Below are 12194 nucleotides of genomic sequence, written 5' to 3'. Positions count from 1 at the left end.
CTCACCTACCTCACAGGGGTGCCATAAGACAGTGTTTGAAATGTACTTTGAAATCCCTGGCTAAAAGGCATCATAGGAATGCAAACTGTTATTCGTATCCAGCTTTTTCATTTATTTATTTCACTATGGTGCCCCGAGAATCCAGACTAGGTGCTGCTCAGGATACAATGGCCATCGTTGGCCCAAAGAGTTTTGCTCTGATGCTGTTACTTCCATTCCTTTGTACTTCATATTTGATCGTAAACTCACATTTACATAGCACTCACCTTCCATCCAAAAGGACTAAGCTACGCTAACTAATTGTGAACATAACATAGATCTGATGAAGGGAAAACCATCAGAACATTGGCCCATCTAGCCCAGTATCCTGCCTCCAACAGTGACTGACGCCAGATGCTTCAGAGGAAATGAACAGACCACAGCAATTTATCGACTGATCCATCCAGTCATCCAGTCCCAGCACATAAACCTTAACTATGGAGCTGTTAGCAATATCTCTGAAAATTTATTTTGATCAGCACAAACATGTCTCTAGGGTGAAATAAGGCAACCATAACAGGACACAGTTTTGGAGAGGTAATACAGAATACCATGTCCAAAGGGAAAAGCCGGGGAGGTGAAAATTTAAGTAGGAACACAGCAGAGATTAAATTTGGCCAGGAGAATGTGAGTAAAAAAACCCAACTCAAGCAAAATACATGCGTAGGCATAAGATATGCACTACCATATCACTTTAAAAACATAACACTCAAATCTCTTTTCAAAACAATTGTTAGGTAAACATACAGTCAAGTCAGGGGAAATTATTTTAACTAAAAATTGAAAGGACCATTAAGGGCAGCAGAAGTCACATAGTTTAATCTTGTAACATGGGGCACTATTTATATTACAGTGGGGTACAAAAAGCTATTTGCAATAAAATGTAATCCCCTCTGGAGAGAGAAACTTAAGAGTGGACAGAAAGCCAGAGCTTAAACTGGAGGAATAAACACACATTGGGGTTTTGTTATATTTTAGGATATTGTTTATTGAAGTAGAAGAAGATGCTAAAATTTGGCCTGCAGGGACAGTGTGTGTTCACTGATGAGGTCTACGACTGCCTGCCGAAAACAAAGTCTAAAATATCTGGAGCAGGGAGTAAGTGCAGAGGCCAGTGGTTTTTATTAATGAAGTAATGCAGCTTTAGCCCCACAGTCCCTGGTGAGTTCTTAGCACAAGCAAGGCTTCCAACTGTGTTCTGCTCTCTCGGACAAGAACAGCGGCGCCTCAACCCACTACAGAAAACTGATATTTTTATATCTAACATCATCTTACATTAGGTTATCTTTCACCCCAAACGATCCCAAAGTGCCTAACAAGCTACACGCACAGAGGGATCATTTCACCAATGAAACGCACATGCTTTGGAGGTGAAAGGATAGCAGCCAGGTACACAGATGGGCAAGAAGGCAATTTTGGCCAAGAATATCTGGGGCCTACTCTTATGAATATTGCCCTGGTAATCTTTCATGTACAAACAGAGCAGAAAGGATCACATACCTTACTGTCTTGTCTAACTGGCCACATATAATTTAGTGAGACTTTATTGGCATAAAAAACTATGCAAGTGTTACCAAAAAGGACATCCCTCAGCTGTCAGCCAGTGGTTGGAAAAATCCCCTTAGATCCACACACTTCTTTGGGGGTTTGTCAACAGTCTATTTGTCAGCAGCGTTCAATCCTAATGCGGTGACAGGTTCGTGTATTGAGCAATATCTCCACCATCTCTCTTTCTCCCAGGCTCAAGTACAGTTTTTCCTCATCACTTTATGAGAATAATGAGTCCTGTTCATCTGAGGAAATCTCTCACTTCCTTGAAATTTGGAGAAGGAAGTGTTGGGTCTCAATCTCTCCTATACTCTGGGTTGTACAGTCAATGCTCTCTGGGTTTAGACTGTACGTTGCTCTTCATTTCCAGCACATCACGCACAGTGAACCAACTGAGACTGGGTATTCAAACCTGAAGCTTAGACTACCAACCCATCCCCTACGGGGAGACAGATGCAAAAAGGGTTTAATTTGTTTTGCTGCTTTAGTAAATAGAGCCATCAAATCCAGACAAAAACTAAGTGTTCAGACTTTACTTAAATATGCCCTCAGTAAGAATTTCTATACAAGTCAAAATGAATCAACCAAAAGAAAAATTAAAGTGGTTCCCAGAATCAGTTCATGGAAACACTATCTAGAATGAGGGAATCATATGGCATATGAATTCCTTTCAGTTCACGCCACTGTGATCAGATCCAGCTCCCCCCACAAACACACTACCAAAGGCTACAAATCCCAGCTACAATTAACATTTTAATGAACTCATCGGTCAACAGACAAGCCCCTCGCCGATGCTATACACAGTCAAAAATGGACAAACTAGTAGGCTACTTTATACCATGCTCAGACATACTAATGGGAGAAACCTCTTCTTGAACAGCTAAATAATGCTCTAACTTCGCCCCTCTAGTCTGACTTTCAGGAGCAAGGCATATCAATTTACCCAAGGCTTTGAGGGATCCAGAAGCACATAGTATTTGTTGGGTAAAGGAATGAGGGGGGAGGTGTTTCATATCTGGTTAGCTATTTCTAGTTTGGAGCAGCTGCTAGTTCAATGTTTTTTATGTAACTGAATGGTGAGCCTAGGATAGGAGTGTGTGCGCATGTGTGTGTAAAATTTAAATACATAAATAAAAATGTAAGTTGCTATGAACCTATTCACTAGAAAAACCTGGTAGATGAGGAAAAATTATACATTGTTACAACGACTATTCTAATCTGCACCTGCATTTGGATTAGATTGAAGAGAGAGTGAGCAGAAGAGTGGTTTGAGAGCTACTAATGAGAAATTAGATAGTTTAGAACCTGAGCAAACTGCACTATAGATCTCTCAACTCCTGAGAATATCTTTCTTTGCTGAGTCTAACTTAGGCCTCCAGATTGATGCATATTGAAGAATCACAAAGCACCCATCTGTAAAATTTACCTTTTAGATGTCATTTGCTCTCTCAGTTTGCTGTACATCTCCAGAACTGGGGAGAAAAGAAAAAACATACATACATTAAGACAAAATATATGAAATTAAATATAGATGAAACTGTACAAGTAGCAATGATCAATTTCAGATTCCTCACCAGGAAGACACAATGTTAGTTTATCGACGGTAGCAGAAATATTTCTCTGTTGTAGTCGACATTGTTTCAGCTCCTCCATTGCTACTATCAACTTAAAGAAAAGAAAAGAAAATTAAATTATGCCAATAGCGGTAAAAAACAGCTTGTATGTATATGTCTCCATGGTGTACTCATCTCTCACCAAGTTCCCAACAGTAGGTCTACAACAATGCCTGCTAAGAGAGTTAAGGAACTCATTATTCACTCATGGAGTACAGAAGAATTTCAAACCCGCAGGAAGTTACTGAGCAAAGTTCTATGTCTATGTAGTGCAGTAGGTTAGACCAGCTCATTGTTTCCAGGAGGGATCACAATCTATGAACTGTACTCCACTCTACATATGCAAAACAGTATGGTCCCCGACCTTGCATAAGGAAAGCAAGACTTTATGGATGCACAGGAGCCTGTAAACAGAGCTGTAAACAGGGGAACTTGAGTGGGACTTCTATTAGAGGAGCAGAGAGGACGCAAGCCCCTGGTTCTTAAGGGCAGTGAGGTTTTTTGTGGGTATGGTGTGTTTTTTCTGTTTTGTGCATTTTTGTTTTTTTTTCCTTGTTCAGTTTGTAGAGGCTGGTAGGGGGCAGTGTGCTGTGAGAGAAGCAGAGCCCTGATAAGGGGTGGGGCTTCCCTGATGAGGGGGCGTATAAAAGCAGCCAAACAGTCAGCCAGTGGCAGAGGTGCAGCAGCACAGGAGCCAGCGAACACAGGTTTAAACAAACAAGAGACTGAGTGGGAGTTTGAAAGGAGCGTGGGGGGTTTTCTGGTTTTGTTTTGGTGTTTGTTTGGAGTTCTGGTTGTTTTCCTTTTGGGGTTCTTGGGGATTTTTGGTTTCCTGATTGATTTGTTTGTTTTATGGAAGTGGTTTGAGTTTGTTTTTCCCCTAAGATTTGTCAGCTCTCATCTCTGTTAGAAGCATCAGTTCCATCCCCCTCAGCCAGAGACAGATTATCTCTCCACACACTTTGCTAGTGGTTGTCAAATTTTAAATGGCCTAAGTATCACTGCCTCCACCACTTCCCTTGGGAGACTAGTCCTCACTCCAATAGGTCTTTTTCTTTTCCATTCTACGTAGGTTCTTATACTGCATTCATCCATTGTTTATCTTAGCACCTTGATACATAAGAAGAAAGGAAAAAATCGGGTCAGAGTCAGACCAAGGTCCATATAGTCTCTGTCTAGTGGCACCCCAATGCCAGGTGCTGGAGGAGTGAGAGAGCCAGTGAAGGCAAATGATCTCTCCTGCTCTCCATCTCCTCCCTCCCCATCCATCAGGCTACAGAGGCCAGGAGACATTCCACCCCATCTAATAGCCATTTATGGACTTAATTTTTATGACTTAGATTTATCTTTTCCCCTTTAAACATTTTTATAGTCCTTATAACCCTAACCTTCTCAGAGTTCCACAAGTTGAGTGTTGACTGTGTGAAGAAAGAAGAAGAACCTTTTTTTTTTTTGTTTTAAACCCTGCTGCCTATTATTCATTTTTTGCCCCTAGTTCTTGTATATGTGAAATAAATAAAACTTTTCCTTATCCACTTTCTCAACATCACTCATGATTTTATATACCTCTATCATGTCCCCCCTTAGTCTTCTCTTTTCCAAACTGAAGAGTCCTAGCCTCTTTAATCTTTCCTCATATGGGACCTTCTCTAAACCCCTAATCTAAACCTTTCAGTAGTACATCAAGAAACGGAACTAACGTGCCCAAGGAGAGAAGTGTGTGCAGGGGAGTGTTTTGCTTCTGGTTGTTTTTTTTAAACGCACACACGCACGTGCGCACACACACACACACACACACACACACTCAGTTATACATTTATGTTAGAGTAGATGAGGGCAAAGAAATGCACCTTGCACTTAGCTCCTGAGGGAGTTCATTTCACAGTCTTGGGCTGACACCCAAGAGAAGCTCTGTCTCTCGCATAAAAGAGATTTACCCTTATTCTAGTGAGTTCCATTGTGCCTGAAGAGCAGAGCTGTTGGCCATGGTCTTCCTCCCATAGGCAGAGCCTCTTTCTTTCCTGATATTGAGTCTGACTTTTCCTTTTCTTAATCATAGCCCTTTATTCTGATAGCTATGCCCCCTGGATCAGCCTAAATAATCTCCTCCATTCCTTGGTACACCTCTACCTCGATATAACGCGACCCAATATAACACAAATTCGGATATAATGTGGTAAAGCAGCGCTCCGGGGGGGGGGGGAGGGAGGGGGCTGTGCACTCCGGTGGATCTACGCAAGTTCAATATAACGCGGTAAGATTTTTTGGCTCCCAAGGACAGCATTATATCAGGGTAGAGGTGTATTTACCCCATTCAGACTCTTGTACACTGATGTCCTCTCAGCCGTCACAAAGTTATTACTTGGCTCTCTCAATCTCTTTCAGAGCCAGTCCTCGGGATGTATGAACAGTGCACTCGCCAGCAGCACACTGTTGGGGTCACCGTTTTTCAAAACACTGATATTTACCACAGGGAACTGTCCAACATCGGCAGGAAGATGGAATAGGTCTTTTCCACCTCTGAAGCCCATAAGCCAAAGTACTGACAATAAAGTGAATTTCTTTGTGAACTAGGAAGATGGAAGAGGTTCCATTGAAATAAGGAGCAAGTGGTGAGAGTCCTTCCAGGAGGACAAGAAGAGTTGCAGGAATCGGCGTTTCTAGACACTTCTCATATATTATATGTATGCACACAACTGGCACTGATCTTTCTTCATATATCAGTGCCTCTAGCTCACTAACTGTGTTGCTATCCAACAATTTCCCTTCAATTTGTCAATATCCCTTTAGTTTTAAGATGTAGAAGACTGAACGCAGTTAAAGGGGAAACCACACCCAAAACATACAGAGCTTCACTTGCTCCATGGTTCGATGACTCCACATAGGCAGCTGAAGACCACATTGTCTTTTCCTGCTGCTGTATTGCTCTGCAAACGGGGAGCCTGATCCTTCAGTGTTTATTGACACTAGTAAGGGGTGGAGGATCGAGCCCACTGTTTGCCCATTATCACTTCAAAGTCTTCATGCTTTCCAGGTTTCCCCCTCCATTGAGTTTTAATCCACAAATTACGGAAAGGGATGGTCGCTTCATACACATCCCCATTGCATTTAATGAAAATTAGGTACAGGTATCACAAGTATTATACAGATTTAACACTGTAGTCCCACAAGTGATCAATAGTATTGCCCACACAGCTGTGGACTTCTGAAACAAGAAGTCTGTGCATTCTAACAGTATTATAATACATTAAAATATTCAAAGTTAATAGATCATATAAGGGAGGCTTTTAAAAATACAGGGCTTACTTCCTTCCCTTCACTCTGCAGTTTTCTATTCGTGTCTGTCACTTGATGCTGTGGGAGGAAAAGAAAAAACAAATTAATTTTAAAATTTACATGTAATCAAGAGGGTTTTTTGGTTGCTTGCACAAGAGCCTTTACTATGGGTTTCACCAGCTTCCATGCAATTTCTTACAATTTTCTTCTGCGCCCCCTAAAATAGATGTGGTTGATTTGGCTTTTTGTTCATCAAAAGGCATCCAGTGGATTTTCTGACATAAGGAAAGATCCTAAGAGCAGCACTGATGATTTGAAGGTGGCCATACAAGAGTTTCTTGCCAGTTACTAAACACCAGTGGAAAACAGCAAGGGGTAACACGGCGAGATGCCACCTTTGAAAAGCTGTGCCCCATAGCACAATATTCTGCCATTGTTATTCATGCAAAGTTGTAACTCACTACTTGAATTCTATTCTATATGAGTAAAGGAGGCATAATCTGGTCCCTGAGTCAAGTGCACTTTTTGTCAGCAAGTGAATGGCTTCTTATAAACTGAATATCAGTTAGCTCACATGCTGTTTCATATGGCAGTTTATATGAACCGTACAAACTAGTTAACATGGATTCATCCACTTCTCCCTTTCCCCGTCAATGTGGTACCTGTTCTTGAAACAGTGATGTTCAATCCTGCAAAGTCTAAATTCTCTGGATCAACAGTTATTAAGTTATATAATGTTTATAGTTATAAAGGGCACTGTGCTTGCTCCTGTACAACACACAAAAATTAAGATAGTTCCTGCCCCAAAGACCTTCCAAACTAAGGGGTTTACATATTGTAACAGGGACGGCTGCCGCACATGCATGCCCGTTTAGTACAGAGTCAAACTACAGGCAGCCTGCCTCAGTTTCCCCTCTTGGATTGTTCAAATAAATTTCATTTCAGGCTGTTTTGGTTTTTTTTGTTTTTTGGTTGTCAAAAATTACCCTTCGTTGGGGACTGAGCTCATTAATATAAAATAAACTGCAAATACAATTCAAACGCCAAAACAAAGTCCATTCATAAGTCCACACAAAAAAAGGTTTCTCTTCCTCCTCCCAGAACTTACTGCCTGGAACCTTTGACATCCTTCCCTGGCTTGGTCAGGTTTTCTCCCAGGCCTCTCTGCCACAGAGCGCCTCTCCCTCCCTCTCTCTCTCTGTAGACACTATCACAGCTTCCCCAGCTTCCATCTTCATTGCAGCCACTTACTGCCCTTTATATGGTATTACCCAATTCACTCCAGGTGGAAATTGTATGGTGGGCCATGAATGCTCATGAAACTGGGGGCTGGGCTGTGGACTCTGGGGTGAGGCCAGAAATGAGGAGTTCAGGGTGCGGGAGGGGGCTCCGGGCTGGGACAAAGGGTTGGGGTGAGGGGGGTAAGGGCTCCGGCTGGGGGTGCAGGCTCTGGGGTGGGGCTGGGGATGAGGGGTTGGGGGTGCAGGAGGGTGCTCTGGGCTGGGACTGAGTGTTGGAGTGCAGGAGGGGGTCGGGGTGCAGGCTCTGGGTGATGCTTACCTCAAGCAGCTCTCAGAAGCAGCGGCATGTCCCCCCTCTGGCTCCTACACGGGGGCGCGGCCAGGTGGCTCTGCACACTGCCCTGTCCGCAGGTGCCGCCCCTGCAGCTCCCATTGGCCACAGTTCCTGGCCAATGGGAGCTGTGGGGGCAGTGCTTGGAGTAGGGGCAGCGTGTAGAGCCCCTTAGCTGCCCCTACATGTTGGAGCCAGAGGTGGGGACATGCCACTGCTTCTGGGAGCCACGCAGAGTGGGGAAAGCCTCCGACCCTGCTCCCCAGCTGGAGCAGGGCAAGCGCCAGACCCCGCTCCCCAGCAGGAGCTCAAGGGCCAGATTAAAACGTTTGGTGGGCCGGATGCAGCCCCCCAGGCCTAGTTTGCCCACCCGTGGCTTATACTCAACTCTTCACCCTGTCATGATTCCCTTATATGAAACCATTACTCACTACAAACACTGGTGTCTTGACCAATTGCTACGGCTGCCATAGCAATGATCTGCTGCTGCAGCCATGCTGAGGAAAGAGCAGCAACCAAGATTTCTGAATGAATTAGTATTAGTGAAACATGTCAGACTGACACCCTAGAAATGAGGTCCTCTGCTTATCCACAACATGTATGGCAGTGAAAACTTCCCCTATATTGCCCCATAATGTACCTCAAACGTGACCTGGAATGCTCTAATTCTAGAGGTGGGAGGATCATTCAGTCTCCATAAGCCATTCAATCCTGTACAGCTCTCACAAGAACGCCAACAAGACAGTTATGATGTTGTGTGGAGGATCTGTGATATAAAGAGGACCAAGACGCAACTCATTCCACAGTGGCCACTGACTGGCCAACAGATGGCAATGATTTTTGGCCACTTCCAACTTGAGTCAGATTTAAACTGGTGACCTAGCAGTGAAAGGCTTTAAAACAGCCGCCCCAATACCAGTTGCCTGAACTGTCCAGCCCCCATGACTGACAGACTTTAACTGCTTGTGCTTGTTACCATAAACTTATTGCATTGCACACAAGAAGGATTCGCCTCATGACTTAACTTTTGACAACTTCACCCAAGTGGTCGCATAGCAGCGCTCCCCCCACCTCCTGCAGGAGGTTCAGTTCTCCTGGCTGACTGCCCTACACAAAAACTGCTCATTTCCTTTATGATGTACTGAGATATTTCAAGTAGGAGCATGGTATCTCCCCTGAAGATTATTTTATTTTCTTATACCCCAAAAAATCCTACTAGGAAAAAGAATTCACGTAGGCTAATTTAAACCTGCTCCAAAAATTATGCCAAGTCTATACAAGTCTTCTGTTAAAATTACATCTCAATCCCAGCTAAAGCAAAAACGAACAGGAATATGTTCCGCCCTTGTACATTTTCAGGTTTTTAGCGCCACAGACACACACAGAAGAACAGATGATTATTTACATAGGAGTTCCATAGACACACACACAGAGCTTTTCAGACAAAGAGATTTGGAGATTTTATAATCTAAGACAGACAAGCACAGCAAGGGGTAACAAACAGCAGGTGGGGACATGGGAAGGATGAGGATATGGTAGTGAAGGATCATGAGAGGGGCTTACTTAGTTCATTCTTCTCTATATGGAACATGTGGTACCAAGCATTTGTTTAAATTAATTATAACATAGGGACAATCAGATGGAGGGCAGGAGAAGAGCAATGAAAGGGCAACTGAAAGGAGTTATGAGCAGGAATATGAAGGAGAAGAGAGCACAGTGCATGGTACCGAGGACATTCATGGTACAATATTTTACAAGCCAAATAAGCAAAAGGTTCGTTAAAAAAAGTAAAACTAGGAGATTAAATGTAAAAATGTGACTTAGTGTAACCTTAAGGCTGCACAGTTATAATCAAAGAGTAAGCAGAAGTTTAAATGTTGCTATGATTAGAAATGTGTCCAGGTAAAAGTGACACCTTTTTGAAGATCTGTTCCTGTGACTATTTAGTTACATCTGGGTTACTTTTCTGGCAAAATGTAAGTTGCTACTACTGTTAGTACAGCAGAGCCTACACAGCTAAGGTAGGGAGACCATAATGAACCAGTGTCCCAGTGGAGAGCTGCATTGTTGGGAGATATCTTCTGGATGAGTTGTACAAAAAAAGCAGCAAAGAATCCTGTGGCACCTTATAGACTAACAGACGTTTTGCAGCATGAGCTTTCGTGGGTGAATACCCACTTCTTTGGATGCAAGTGGGTATTCCCACAAGTATACTCACTTCTTCTTGCATCCGAAGAAGTGGGTATTCACCCACGAAAGCTCATGCTGCAAAACGTCTGTTAGTCTATAAGGTGCCACAGGATTCTTTGCTGCTTCTACAGAACCAGACTAACACGGCTACCCCTCTGATACTGTACAAAAAAAAGAGTTCCTGACTCTGTGTCAGCCTTAATAAGCACACAGTATTGCCTGAAAAAGTTAGAGGACTTCCCCTGATGTTCTGATGCAAATTTCAACTTGAATTCTGACACCTAAAATGGACACAGCATTCTTCTTCACTTCGTATTGTAAACAGTGTTGTGACACGTTTCGCCCCAGCGGTGTTTGCACTTCAGAGGCTTGCGCGGGGATGGGGTTGAGTCCTGCTATTTAGAGTGCCTGAAAGGCAATATTGTAAATATAAGATTACACAGGGCTCCAGAAACTTAAAGAAAAGCATATATAAATGCTGTAGGTGAAATACTGAAGATGTAGATTTAATGCATATGCTATGGAACTATGTAAGGCTAAAACTATTGAGGAAAAAACCAAACACAAATACTGTAGAGAATGAATAGTTGGAACATAATGAACACTCTCCACTGGATCCATGGATGGGTCTCCAGGGAAACCCTCATGAGAAGGATTCCACTACTTTTCACAAACAGATTTCTGCATATTCTTCTCTTGGGGCATTTTATAAATCAGATGGCTATGATAAATCGAGGGATCCCTAAGGGTACATGAATGGACTTCACAGTGTGCCACCAATAAAGAAGTGATTTGTAGATTGAGAAACCACAACAAGTCTTTTCAAAGAATGTTGTATTCTTGGCTAGAAACAATGGTATAAGAATAAGCTATTCCTTTCATATGTTCTTTGGCCTAAATCCTGCAATCGGTGTTGCCTGTCAATGGGCCTCTGGGCGAGACCTGGAGTTTCCCTGCATGCATAACATACAGGCACACCATCCTGCAGAGTAAAACCCGAAGTCCTGGTAGGATATGCCTTACACATGCACTGCGATAAAGAAATGTAGTGTTACTTTTAAAACCTCAGCATATTAGAAGATGAAACTTTTCTTTACTCTCCAAAGAATTTTTCTGGGAAATTTTTAGTATTCTCCCCTGCCACATCTTCTGCACTTAGACTTCCATACAACCACCCAAAGGTCCCACCTCAGGCTGCCCCATCCTTCCAAGTGAGAAAGACTAGCTGTGTTACACTCCGGAGACAATCAAGGTGTCTTTGGGGGCGGGGGGTGTCATTGTCACTAAAGAGCCAGCCAATTCACTGTTCTTGGATGGTTTCTGTTAAACTATCGGTGACTCCTTGCTGTTGAAGCCTGTAATGAAACTAGGCCTCAAGAATACACACCTCCACATCAATCATGCCCTACACCACCCTCAAGAAAATACCACAAGAAAATGAGGCAGCTTCCCCAATTCCGGAAACTCAGAAGAGGGAGGGTTTGTTCTGATGTTACATTTTTTAGAACTGACAAAATTGTTCATTCCTCACATTTTAGGATCAGGGCCGGCTCCAGGGTTTTTGCCTCCCCAAGCGGAAAAAAAGCAGCCACGATCGTGATTGGCGGCAGCTCCACCGCGCCACTTTCTTCTTTGGGGGCAATTCGGTGGCAGGTCCTTCCCTCTGAGAGAGACCAAGGGACCCGCCACCGAATTGCCGCTGAAGAGCCTGACGTGCCGCCCCTTCCCCTTGGCCGCCCCAAGCACCTGCTTGCTGAGCGGGTGCCTGGAGCCGGCCCTGTTTATGATACTGTGTCTGAGAGACAGTTCCGAGGTCACCTGTCACTCCACCTCCCCCCAATACCTAGAACAGACTCTGTCATCATCTGGGTTCTCCCTTTCCCCTCAGAGCTCATCTCTAGGTTGCTTGCCACTGCTGATCTGCACTTAAAGCTTATTTCACTCAGGGAACTGGTA

At 43.5% G+C, this 12194-nt stretch overlaps 1 protein-coding gene across 2 annotated transcripts in view; it reads right to left on the bottom strand.

Moving 5' to 3' along the window:
• The window catches only part of EXOC6B (exocyst complex component 6B), a 436117-nt gene that overhangs the window by 354976 nt on the left and 68947 nt on the right, over positions 1 to 12194 (bottom strand). For both annotated transcript variants that reach the window (XM_039540501.1, XM_039540502.1), the window contains exons 3-5: positions 6507 to 6554; positions 3162 to 3252; positions 3014 to 3059 (exon numbers count right to left, since the gene is read on the bottom strand). In XM_039540501.1, coding sequence (XP_039396435.1) covers positions 3014 to 3059; positions 3162 to 3252; positions 6507 to 6554 — 185 coding nt within the window. The remainder of the gene's footprint in view (positions 1 to 3013; positions 3060 to 3161; positions 3253 to 6506; positions 6555 to 12194) is intronic.

The sequence above is a fragment of the Mauremys reevesii genome, linkage group 5 (assembly GCF_016161935.1).
Source record: "Mauremys reevesii isolate NIE-2019 linkage group 5, ASM1616193v1, whole genome shotgun sequence".
Taxonomy (NCBI): domain Eukaryota; kingdom Metazoa; phylum Chordata; order Testudines; family Geoemydidae; genus Mauremys; species Mauremys reevesii.
Note: the sequence above shows the minus strand (reverse complement) of the source record. Positions and strands in the feature narration are given on the sequence as shown.